Source organism: Scomber japonicus, chromosome 2, assembly GCF_027409825.1.
Source record: "Scomber japonicus isolate fScoJap1 chromosome 2, fScoJap1.pri, whole genome shotgun sequence".
NCBI classification, from domain to species: Eukaryota; Metazoa; Chordata; class Actinopteri; order Scombriformes; family Scombridae; genus Scomber; species Scomber japonicus.
The window spans coordinates 26,522,808-26,536,622 of NC_070579.1; the positions used below are offsets into that span (position 1 = coordinate 26,522,808).

A 13,815-nucleotide genomic window follows, 5' to 3' on the forward strand; every position below is an offset into this window, starting at 1 on the left:
TGTAGTGAGGCAGAGAGTGAGAACACAGCCTCTGCTTCATGGATGGAAACTAGGAGAAGCGAAAATGATTTCCCCAATCCTGTTTGCATGTAAACTCTTGATGGGTAAATATGGATTAGAGAAAACTGTTTCTGTGAGTCTGCTTATTATGGCAGGTTACACATCTTCACCCACTGGCATTGTAATCGGATAAGCAGACAGCCTGGCAACTTGACTCACCAGTCACATTTATAGCATCTGACCCCCTCCCCCAAAACACCTAGGAACACTTGCAGCAGCCCCCATGCACAACATGGTAGTTGGTTTGGTCATCAACTTTCCTGATCTACCTCAACAGCTGTACGTCTCAACTTGCTGCCCCTCAGTTGTACAGCAACTCGCAGTGAGCAGGAAAAAGGGGACTTGAAACTAGGGCAGAGCAGTCTGGCCCCTTTCCCTTCGAACCAGAGCCACAGATTTATGACAAGGGGAGAGAAGACACTGGTCTAAGGCGGTGAAGGAAAAAGAAAAGAGCCTTCCTGGGAAGCTTTCTGCAGATACTAAGAAAATAAGCTTCTGGGACACAACATTTAGATTTTTTTTTCATTATATCAGAGGAAGAATATTCACTGGGCAGAAATCTCACTACCTGGAGCCATGCACAAGCGCACAAAGATAAAGATTGCCATTTTCGTGCTGCTGGTAGGTATGGCTTGCATGTTCACAGCAGTGGTAACGGACCACTGGGCAGTGCTCAGCCCGGAGGTGAAAAAACTAAACGATACCTGTGAGGCAGCCCATTTCGGCCTGTGGAGGCTGTGCAAAAAGCACATCTACATCAGCTCGGAAAACTATAATAAGGACCATGGCTGCGGACCCATCAGCCTGCCTGGAGGTAAGAGAACATCTGAGCAAAAGCTTTTGATGACATTACATTAGATTAAAAGGCACATGCCACTTTTTGTTACTTCAGCTGTACCATTTAGACCAAAAGGTGTGGGCTTGTGATGTACCCATTTTGTCAGTGACTGTCAGATACTGTGCCTTGTGCTTATGGGGTATGACGCTTCTAAGAATAGAGGTACTGATGCAGGTTCATTAGACATGTCATATGATTTTAGACTGCAATGGAAACAAGACCCTATTCTATGTCATGCACTTGTGGCTTTTCATAATGCAATCACCTGTTTTGTGAAAACAGTTGAAAACAGTTGAGGTCTGTTTGATTTAACTTCAGAAATACACTTCATGAAAAATAATGACATTTTTTTCTATTGGGTTAGGGTTAGGGTTAAAAAGTGACAATGCCTTGGTGTAAATGTATTCATTCATTGAGTTCAGGCTTTGTTTAAGCTATTGTGGAGTAAAATGAAGATAAGTAGTTACTGATGATGACTGTTGTATTTGCTAGAAGGTAATCAAATGTGAAGGGATCATGATAAGTGGTTGAAAATATATGTTATTCCATACCAGCTGATTGAATTTACTTTATTGTAAACCCTATGGACCAGACAGACAATCATGTAAATATTCAACACTTTTTTTTTTTTTTTTTTTTTTTTTTAATGCAGTAAAAAGAGAAATCAAACATGATGGGATATATCAACATGGAAACTTCATTTAAAAAAACTGAGGTCAGAGTTAGTGAAAGCTAATAGTGTATTCTGAGAAAAATATCTTTATAATTAGCAAATCTGCTGCAGAGTCTCAGTCAATCAGGTGATGGTCACTATGACTTCTTTTTGGACAAACATCCAGGCAGACCAGGCTCCATGACAAGGCCTCAAGAGGATACCTTAGCTCTCAGTTAGCTTTAAAGACTTAACTAGACCAGAAGAGATATTTGACATCAACCAGACCAAGCTACGGAGTACCAACTGGCTGCATATTTTCACTAGCCAAACACTTGATTTGCACTGGCTCCGCCTTCCTGGTTGATGATGTGATTATTAGCAAAGCCAACTGGAGTACAGACTGTAGACATGAGGTACCTCATGTGTGTGCCAGTAATATGCACACACACTACAGAGCATCCACAGTGAATTGGCAATTGAGCTACTTGAGTATTTCCAGTGACAACAGTTTATTTTACAGGTCCCAGTGTTTCCAAATATTTTTTGAGCAATGAGTACAGTGTCATTAGGTAACAATTACAATTTCTAACAGCATAGAAATATTAATAATATTTTCAGTTTTCAAATTATTCTGGATTTTAACAATATTTTTTAAGAAATTACACTAACTATAAAATAATAATTTATTATTTTTTTATCTACAAAACCTATGACAAGCTTATAAAATATGATGTTTTTTTGTTGGATTTAAGTACTTAAAGTATGTAATGTACAATCAGCTCCTCCCTGACCAGCTACAATATTAAAATACTGCTTACGTGTTATTATTTAGTAACGATAGTCTGATAATTCAATATAACATGTAACAGAATACTCTGCACTTGCTGCTGACACCTCTGAACCCAAACATTTTACTAGTAATGGAGTGTGTTTTCTCATGTCCTAACAAGGACTCACTTTGCTATAAATGTCTCAAAATACACTTTGTATGGTAACAGGTGCATTTCAGTCTGTCACTGAGTAAAAATGGATGTAAACAGTGTTGAATGTTCTTGACTACCAGTGACTCAACTCGATGAGTTGAGAATCACTCATCTGTAAAATGGTAGCAACCCTGCTGGCACGTTGTCTGTTATCTTTGGGGACCATTTTCTGGCTATTGATTGTTACCTGACCCCGTGTGTCAGTGTACGTAAATAAGATGGGTACTTCCCAGCAAAGTCCTCCGGCTCACAAACTCAGAAAATATGTTGTAACTGATTGTGGCTGTTAGACTTTGGGGAATCCCAGACACTGTCTCTAAGCCATTCCTGGAGCAGATGAGATGCCTGAGGGTGGTTCATCTGTGCAGGCGAGGCAGGCATGTGCTGAATATACAAAATCAGCTCAACCCACCCAGACAGGCAGGGAATTCCTCAGATCGTAATGACAAGTGGCAAACCTTCTAAGTAATGGGGCCTTTATCTGCCTTTTTTTTTTAGTTTGCATATACATAATATATTTAAGTCTTTTTACCAGCCACTTACTTCTTGCTGACAAAATCATACATGTGATTTGTGAAGGCCTCCCTGGCAGCCTTTGTTTAAGAAGTGAATAAATCTGGGATGAGCTCCATCAGACTCCAGGGTTTTCTCTAGGCACAGTATTTGGAGAGGAACATTATTGTTATCATAACCATAAAAGGTGTCAGCCACTGATCCAAAGCAGGACTAATACAGCGTATGTGGAGGTCACTGTGACACACTCATCTGGAAAATATGGGTTGAGTTTTGGTTTGAGCCTACTGCTGGCAAAGATGAGCTCAGAAAAACCTTATGTGTGTATTGCAGAATTAAACTTTTATGTTGTATCAACTAATGTTTCACCTAAGCCAGAATTGACCATGGGGCTGCTTTAGTTTTAGGAGCTATCTGAGTTGCTTTATTTTCAACTTGGTATCTCTTTTTAAGTTGGTTTTCTGAGCTGCAGCAAGCTGTACAGAAGCAATATCAGAGCTCCTCTATATTGTTTTTAATTTTCATAGGAACTGCAAACATTTGGAATTTTGTGCTCTAACAACATTTTGGAAGTTTCAAATGTCACACAATAATAAACTGGCAATTACTATAATGTTTTCACCATGACTGCAGACACACAGACAAAGATGACCATGTGATTATTTTTAAATAATGCCATGCAAAGTGCTCAGCAAACAGCCATTATAAATATAAATATAGGCCACGTAAATACTCAGCTGTCTTGGGTGGAAGCAGTGAGGGTCAAGTGACCACGCCAAGTCCAGCGCTCCTCTGAGTGACGGGGCCGTCTGGAAGAGTCAGGCATAGCTCTAAGGTCTGCTTTTCCACCATGCTGTTCCCAAAAGACCATCCTGCAGCTTCACATCTCTGCTCAGCCTATAACACCTCAAATTACTTCATACTCCCAAGGGGTGGAACCTATAGTTCAAAAAGCAAGTGGAGCCACTGGTATTTAGCTTTTATAAGCACTCAAATGACATGCCAAACCAGGGATAGGCTCTATGGGGATGGGCAAGTGCCAATGATGTCTTCAATTATTATATAGGGTGTGAAGACTCATGTAGAGAACCTCACTGGTATGAAGTGAAATGTTTAATAATTATCAGTTTTACCATTGACTTTATACATTTTTTGCATGATTTACTATTAAAACTAAAACACACTAATGTTTTGCATTGCAGCATGTGCACGTTGACCCTACATCAAAATAATTAAAGTTGTCTTTAAACTTGTTAGATGATAGATCTATAGGAATGATGACAACAGCCTAATATAAATGTTCAGATGCCTGGAAAAGCCTTAGCTTCCTCAGTGGACAAAAGGAATTGACAGAGGACATCAAGGCTGTAAAAGGTGCTGTTGTGACATGAAATTGTGCAGACATACTGCTGATCCAATGTCCTCTGATCCTTGGAAAGATGACAGATTGCTCTATCAGGAACAAGAAAGGCTTTGCAGAGCTTGTCAGCACGGCCCAGTAGGATGATGACCAACAACAAGTGGTGCAGCAGTGTCTGTATGTGTGAGTGATCATGTTAGAGATGTTACAAAAACACACACTCAGTCACAGGTGGAAATAAACCACTTGATACAGATAATGAGCTCAAATCCTCCACTTTAAGGCCTAATAAATGCTGAGTGGTTCCACTTAAGAAAACATAACAGATTGGATTTGGATTTAGTGAATGAATAACCACTTGGCCTGCTGGGAGTTCTTACACTTAACAACCCAGGACTTTAAAAACAAGACATCTTAGCTCAGCCAGAGACCATATTTCCTGCTACTGAGAGAGTTGTCTTGTATTACAGTAAAGCGAGACTGAGGGATGAATTAGCATTTTTGTTAAAAACATGAATATTCACAGTTATGGGAAATACATCAAGTTCAGAGATATATTTTAGTCCCCCCTTTTGAATTCAAGGTCTGACTTGAAAGTACAACTACCGTATCATAATGTGCCTTCCACAGTGAAAACCACTGGTGCTTGTTGCTTAGTAACAACCTCTGTGGGTTTTCTCTCTTTTTTTTGATGGCCAGTCCCTGTCCTCATTCATAAAAACATCATTTTTGTATGTGGCCCCACACAATATAGAACACAGAATTCAAAGCTTGTAATTTCAAAGGATGCTTTTGTAAATATTGCGATGTTGATTCAGAGATTGTGATGTTTTTGCCCATACTATCAAATTGCTTTTATTTCCTCAGGGGCCACCTGACATGCATTTTAGCTTATTCACGTGGTTTCTAGGGGACGGAGCAAAATGATATACCATCCCAGCATGGGTCACTGAGCTGAAGTACTACATGACAGAATTGCACCGATGTCCCATGGTGAGACTGTATGGAAACAGGGATTAGCTAACTGCATATGGTTGCAGACTTCATAACATACAGTAACTGAGATCACTTACATGCACTAGACTTTGCGTGAGATAAAGTGTCATAGTAGTTGGGTGTTACATACATCAGCATTCATCTGAAGTGTTGCCATATTTCTTTTTAATGCCAAGGCATTCTTCTGCTTTCAGAAACACGTTACATAAAGTGAAGTCTCAGATGTTAAGTGTGAGCCACCCTCTGAGAGTGTGATCAAGTACCATGTTTACATTTTAAAACCCCAACGGCAAACGTGTTATGAGATAAGGCAAATATAATCAATATTTGACAGGAAACCAAGCCTGTTTTCTAAAATGGATTCAAATGGTTAGTTTGACACTTGGCAGAGTATGAAAGAGTATTTATTCAACCAAACTACACTGCCATCACATAAAAGTGCCTGCCTTTATTTGTGCAAATCCCTAAGATGTGATGTCTGCTGAAACCATTTTACTTTTTGTCAAAGCACACAAAGCAGACCAGGGTCTGCATGGCATCATGCAACCATTTTAGTAGTACTGTTATCCTCAGGGTGTCAATCTGTGAGGTGCTGCTGAAGAAACAATATGAGATAGATTGGATATTGCAGCAGGTGCAGTATAGCCAATGGTGCAGAAGTATGTGGGGCATAGCTTGGTGGGAGGTGTGAAAAGGTCTAGAGGTTGAATGAATAAACCAACTGCAGGTGCAACAGGGTGCGCAATTATCAGCTATGTGTTATATGATAAGGTTAAACAGCTTTGGTAATGAATTGGTTTATTTGCCAAATTGCCAGCAACTAAAATTAGGTTGAACTTAGGCTTCTTGATTTATGTCAAAGCAACATTCTGGTCAACAAAGTAAGCAAATGAAAGAATGAAACATACAGCAGAAACTTGCCCCAAATGATCGAAAGTGGTCACCAGAGTTGAGAACACTGAAAAATTTCCACTGTGGGGCACTTCTAATGAGCTAATTAATCATTATAGTCATGCCTCATCCACATGAGCATCTCTTGATGGTTCTCTCACTTCAGCATGCGTTTGCATTTAAAGAAATTTAAGAAATGTAATCTTGTGAGGAGGTGACATTCAATTTCCCCTCCAAGGGGAAGTATTTCTTAATAATTTCATGAAAGGTAATTAGACAAGGCCAAATAGTAAAACCATATCCAGAGAAATTTTAATCATTAAATCATTATTGTGTAAGAACTGATATCCAACTCTATGGTTCTTCTCGGCTCTGTGGAGTGTTTTAGAGTCTTTCAGCTCATTGTTTTGATTGTACAGCCAGCAACTTCTCTGTTTTAGTTCAATCTCACATCATGTCTTTGGTGCCACTGTACTGTATGCTAATTGCCCAGCATTAATCGGAAAACAGACCAGCTGGTCAGCATAGTGCAGCATTTAACAACTAAAGAGCCAAATATTTCCCTCAAGAGTTGAAGAAGCTGAAGAATAATGACTGCAGGTGGACTCAAAACTCCAAATGAATGCTAATGTTGCTCCATGTCTGTTGAATGTGTAAATAAGCAACCATCTGCTGTTACTCCTCCATCACACCACCACTGGATTAGGGTGTCTGTCCGTTTTCTGTGACAGGTTTGTCAGGTCGATTTTGGTTTTGGTTTGTCTTTATTTTTTGGGGCGGCTGTAGAGCGGTCGTCCTCCAATTGGAAGATTGGCGGTTCGATTCCCAGCTCCTCCACTCCACATGTCGATGTGTCCTTGGGCAAGACACTTAACCCTGAATTGCGCCCGTTGCTGCGCCAACGGTGTATGAATGAGAATGAATGGTTAAATTCCCCCCTGATGAGCAGGTTGGCACCCTGCGTGGCAGCTCCTGCCATCAGTGTATGAATGTGTGTGAATGGGTAAATGAGTTGTAATGTAAAGTGCTTTGAGCGGTCGTAAAGACCAGAAAGGCAGTCCATTTACCATTTTGTTTTTTTTTTGTTGGGATTGTTTTTCAATGGTTATTTGTAAAACAGAAAATATGATTGTTTTATATGATAATTGAAAAATTACAAATAAAGTGTTCAAAAGAAAAGAAGAAATCAATGAATGCAGATTTAATTATGATCTAAATCTCATTTTCTTTCTTATTGCAGAAGAAAACTGCACTTACTTCAGGCACTTCACTCCTGGGCAGGATGCTGAGATATTTGAATACAAAACACAAAAAGGTAAGTTTCTATAATTGGTTACTTTCAGTCCATCCTGTTTAAAATAAAAAAGAGAGATATCTGGCTTCACTTTGTAAAATCCCAGTCTGTGTGAAGTGGAACATCAAACATGTCAAGCTGATTGTCTCCCTGTTTCCCAACTGACCTCCCCTGGCTGTGCGGCTCTGCTGTCTGTGGGCTCAGAGTTTCATTCATGTTTCACTTTTGACCACAGGATAGTCAGCGATGTCAGAGTATTTGACCAGCTATCAATGACCAAACCTATTATAGGCCATTTAGAAATCTGAAGTGAAAGGCAACTGGATTTTCCTTTGACTTTCTCAACCCAATGTCCAACTGTGGCTGTGTCTGCACAGATCATAATTGGTAGAGCTATATGAACCCCCATCACTTTGGAAAAAAGAGCCTATCACAATGCATTGGCATTGCATTATGAAATATTTACAGTTTTTGGGTGGCAATAGCAGTTGGTCAGCCCACTGCTTTGGTGCAGACTGAAATATTTCAACAACTATTGGGCTAACATTTTGTGTCCAGAGGATGAATCCTAATGAGTTTGGTGAACCTCTCTCTTCTACTGTCACCATGAAGCTGACATCTTCAGTATTTAATGAAATGTCTCAACTATATGACGGGTCAGGTCAAAATTGATTTTTTTCCCCCAAATTTTGGTTTATGACCATATACTTGCAAATCTAATGATATTCCCAACATCAGCTGTATTTGTGTTATTTGTTTTTGTTTGTTTGTCTCTTGCAAATTAGCAAATGTTAGCATGTTAACATGCTAAACTAAAAGAGTAAACATGATCATTTCCTTCTAAACATCAGCATGTTACCATTTTCATTCACAGTGACATTTAAGGTACAGCATTACAGAGCTGCCAGCAAGTCTATAGACTCATAGTCTAGATGTTAGAGTGCAATAATGTACCTGGGACATTTTATGTCCAGAATTGGAAGACTTTGACACATAAATTAATGCCTTTCGCAAATACCTTTTGGTGGAGTGTATTTTTCTCTTTGAGGATCATATGCTGTGGGTCATAGTTTGCAGAATTCACAGCGTATACTGACACAAGACTGTGAGAGTTTCACATATGGAACCTTAGGAACAGTCCAAGACATGAACTGGACTTAATGTACAGTGCAGAAAACATTTCATAGCTGCATGTGTTTATTTCAGGCCCAATTCTCTCCATCCCCCATTTCTGCCATTCTGATTTTGTCACAGCTAGGTTCATTCTGAATCCAGCCAATGCATGGTGTATGACAGCCTCCAATGTAATGTGTCTTAGGGGGCTGAGCACATGTGGAGCACATTCAGACTCACTTATTAGCGTGGATGGGTGCATGAAGTCATACACACCCCCACACCCTAAACTCAGAGATGCTAATGCAGGCAATCATAGGCACCCCACCCCCCATCCTCTGACACACACACACACACACACACACACACACACACACACACACACACATACACACACACACACACACACACACACATATATGTACCATCCCAGTGCTGATGACTAGCCCTTCAGACACTACAAGTTTACTATAATGATTGTAGCTACGATCTAAGTGCCCTGGTTTGTTATTCACTCTTGAGTGAGCCATTTGGCTATACCATAATGGTGTATAAGGTTGAATGAGCATAGTAAATGTATGTCACCACAGGGCCATCCATCCATGCAGTTAGTCTCTATCTGCCATAGGGAGTTTGCCAGTAAAAAATAAATGAAGTGTAATGGAAATCTTGCAAGTTCAGAATATTGCAAAGAACGCTACACAGAAATGGTCATGCATACATTTTACCGACATAATGTCAATACCGTCTCATTTTAGAGAACTGTCTTCTTTCTGAGAGCACATGAATGTTTGGTGAATATCTATGCAGTGGCCAGACAACCTTGGGTTAGACATACAGCTCCCCTATGTGCGTATGTTTGACATGCATGCATATACTAGACATGTATGGGTTAGTATGTGCCAGATATGGTCAAGGGAGAGAATTAAACCAAATAAAAACAAAAATCAAAAAACAAACCTCTGAATCTTAAAATGTTCAATCAAATTTCCTCTAATCCTCCCAAAGAAAAGTAATGTACACACAGATCCACAGTAAATACACATAAATAATCCAAAACATGTGCATACACACATCTACACACATTCAAAATTGAATAAAACTATAAAACACTGCTTCACAGATTAAAATAAACACATATAAACCAAACACCTTTTGCACTGAATGAAGCCTTAACATGTTGGTTGTTACTGAGTTGGATAGTTAACCTTTTTCACATGTAACCTCATTTTTAAATGTAATCCTGTGGTCTAATGATAAATGCCCTTTATTATTGAAATACTGGTGTCTTTTTGATGTCTACTTCACTCCTGTTGTTAAGAAAAACAACAGAATGATTCAGCAAGAGCTAGCCAATAAGCTCCACAGACATGCAGTATCTCAGAGAACACACAATGTTCAGGGTACGGCCCATCCTCTCCCTGCCAGTACAAGATGAAGGCTCTCTCCCCCAGAAGAGTGTCTCTCCCCTGGGCATGGTTCAGGGGAACAGGCGGCAGATCAAAGGCCACGTGTCCTATCCACCTCTCTGCTTTCAAAAACAAGCCAGCTGCTATTCCTGTTACACAGTCGCACTCTATCTGTAAACATAAGGACCAAATTACATTCATATAATACATTTGTAAATGTAAAGAGAAATGAATTTGAAGTCTAATATAATTGATTCTTCTAATAAGCATTGTCTGTGTTGTATTTTGTTAACCTTATCTTTAAAATGTAACCTGACATGAGTGATTGGTGACCCCACTTTAGACAAAATGTGTAGTCATTTTGATTCAAGCTTTTAATCAACCAACCAGATGTTGTCAATTGTCCACATACAGCATTGTCTTAATTCAGTGCAACAACTAACGCCTGATTTCAAATGGCCACGCTGCCCAAATATATGCCACACACCTTGTGATCCCTGTACTGCTGCATGTATTACTCAGTTTGAAATGGAAGAACATGTGGCCACTAAATAATTCAGTGTTGCTTGTTAAAGCAACGTCTTCTTATTGATTGTAGAAAGTGAGATGTGTCTCATATGCCAAACTGATCACCAGTTGACTAAAACATTTAATAATGGATTCAGCCCTCTGTTTCTTGTGCAGTATAACAGTGGCCTTGTGGTTTAAAGCATTAACCATGAATCACAGCATCCCAAGTTTGAGTCCTGCATGTTATTCTCCATCGTTTTCTTTTCTTTCCTTTCCTCTCATTTCATGTTATCTCTGCACTAGGAGTGCTTTCATAAAAGCGAAAATGTTCAGAAATACTTGATTTAAAAAAAATCCTGCATGAGTGTGAACAAAATATTTACTGTCTTTGAGTTATAAAGGATATTTATGCTCCAGATCATATCATCTGTCTTGGTCTCTGTTCCAGAGTACAACATCTCTGCAGCAGCCATCTCCATCTTCAGTCTGGCCTTCATAATCTTAGGGTCTCTGTGTTTGATGGGATCATGTACTGGTAAAAAAGGGAAACCAAGAGACTACCTCCTCAAACCTGCTGGCATGTTCTTCGCATTTGCAGGTGGGCTCAGTTAACAAAGCAACATTTCATTTTCCCCTGCTGTGTTCACACTTTGCAAAAAACAAAAAACAAAAAAACTCACATTGCACTCTTTCCCAGGTCTCTGTGCCTTCATCTCACTGGAGGTGATGCGTCAGTCAGTCAAGCGCATGATCGAAAGCGAGGATACGATCTGGATCGAATACTACTACGCATGGTCCTTCGCTTGTGCCTGCGGGGGCTTTGTGCTCCTCTTTCTCAGCGGCATCGCCCTCCTGATCCTCTCCATGCCTCAGATGCCCAGGAATCCATGGGAGACCTGCATGGACGCTGAGCCAGATCAAGTGGAGTGATAGCTAGACAGACAGATACAGTAAATGCAGGATATGAGCAACTGTGTCTTTTGTTTAGAGTACAGATGTTAGAGTCATTTTAAGAACAAGAGGCCCCAGAAAGCGTGTGAGATAAGGAACCGGTTCTTGTGTGAGTCAACCATAGGCATGATGGGAAATTTACCTGCCTACCATAATACAGCGACTTGAATATGGGCCTTTTGTACAAGTTTCATATGTTTTGCCTTACGGTGGATGTAAAAAAGTAATCTCCACAACTGGTTCATTATGGAGACCAGGACCCAAATCTGACCTGAGGCTTTAAAACAACTATGCTTCACAGAGAGAGCAGACATAAGCTAATGACAATCTGCAATCATTTGTATGTACTTTTAGTAAACTTTTAGTATACTACACTATTTTCTCTACAATATTTCCCTTTATAATAGAATATTGCTCACAAGTCACTGTTCCGTGACTCTGGTCTGGTTTGGCCTGTCGAACGTCATAATTATGCACACCTTAGTTAAAAAGACATACAACTTTTGATTTATATACATTTTGAGAATATAGTGCATACAGTTGTATGGCATGCATATTTACTCCATTATGTATGATATCTTGTACATATCTAATGTTTGTCTGTTATTTTTTGTACTGGTTCACTCAAGGAATCACTTACTTACAAGGAATGCCAATTATGTAAGAGAAGTCAATATATATCTATATATCTATCCATATATATATAGATATATAGATATATATACTGTATAGTCAAATGTTAAGTTGTATATTTATAAAATGTATGATGAAAAATTTAAAGATGCAATATATCTATTAAATCACAAAGTTCTTGGGTAAATTAATGATATAGAGAAGACTACAGGCACAAAGCAGGTTTGTGTGTGTGTGTGTGTGTCTCAGACTGAATGCTAAACACCCACACAGTCTGCAGCAATGATCATGTTGGAAAAGGTTCAGTTCTAGCAGGTGCACATACAAGCCCTTCGGCTTCTAAATCAAACTGATACAAAATTAAAATGAATAAATAAATAAATCACATTTTCATGTGTCACAATCTATTTGATACATGTTATTTACATTTCTCCATGTTACTAGCACAGATAATACATAAACCCACAGAAGTTCATGACAGGAAAGGACATGCAGACTGTTGTAGTGAACTGCTTTGGTTCAGTTAGGTCTGAGAGGCAGTACAACCTTTAGGCCTCCACATACTATACAGTACCTTTTCCAATGGAGAGAATAAATGAGACATTTATGCAACATAACAATCATAGTATGAAAAAGAACATCATCATTAAGTTATTCAGGTGGCATAGGGGCAGGTTTAGACATTTGTCATAATAGTAACTGGTGTGAAGTTTCAGGCTATGCATGTTTCTTTTAAAGCTGTTTTTTCTAGATCGTAATGATCTTGAGGCTGTGTTGTACTGTACATAGCAGCTGTGGGTATTCTGAGACACACTCAAAGTCTCTGAGTCAAGACATTTGTTTATATTTGTCTTTGCTTATGAAATAGAGGTGAGCAGTTTAGCAGCATACACGTTTTTGTGCAAAACCTGGTGTAATGCCAAGGCGGATTGCACCGCTCACAGTCATGCAGCAGCTTATGAGAGCTGCAAGCATCCATGCTGTGAGCTTGTTCAGGGTAAAAGTGCAGTTAATTTATTTCTAAATACATTTCATTTGACTTGATTGTGACTTTCTCTAAAACTACAGCAACTGCTGACATGAACTTTGTATGTTCTTTGTCTTTCTTACTTTGTCTTGCTATTAAACAAGTTTTGGAATGCAGTATATCGTGTGAGTTTGTTTGTTATATGCTTTAACTTAGTAATGAAAATTAAATCTTGACAAGCTCATGATGCTTTTGTGAAATTTATTGCAATGCAGGAAAAATGTGTGAGGTTGAGTGGATGTTGATGGAAGCACACACTGTTGCAGAGACATCATTTTCCAGGTAGACTGTGGAAAGCTTTCATTGCTGAATCAAGCAGAGTTATGCAAATCTTCAAACGTTATGTTATTAGTATAAAAAAAAATCCCTCTTTGGGTTTGTATCTTTTAACTGCTGCTCAGCCAGGAAACATTGCCTGCAAAAAATGCTTTGATATATGCGTTGTAAGTTTTAGTTGAATGCTGCTTAACACTGTGACAAGTGATCCTGCTGATATATTCAGATTAGACAGAAAGGCCTCTCTGTAGTGAAATCTTCTCTAGCGGAGGATGATCAGAAAAAAAAAAGACAGAATTCGAGCAC

At 39.2% G+C, this 13,815-nt stretch overlaps 1 protein-coding gene across 1 annotated transcript; it reads left to right on the top strand.

Annotated features, from left to right (window-relative positions):
• The first annotated feature begins 580 nt into the window (after positions 1–580).
• cacng1a (calcium channel, voltage-dependent, gamma subunit 1a) lies at positions 581–11,556 on the top strand. Its single transcript, XM_053338881.1, has 4 exons — positions 581–874; positions 7,537–7,611; positions 11,071–11,220; positions 11,320–11,556. Exons 1-4 carry the CDS (start codon positions 637–639, stop codon positions 11,550–11,552), a joined length of 696 nt encoding a protein of 231 aa, XP_053194856.1. The 5' UTR covers positions 581–636; the 3' UTR covers positions 11,553–11,556.
• Positions 11,557–13,815: the final 2,259 nt, after the last annotated feature.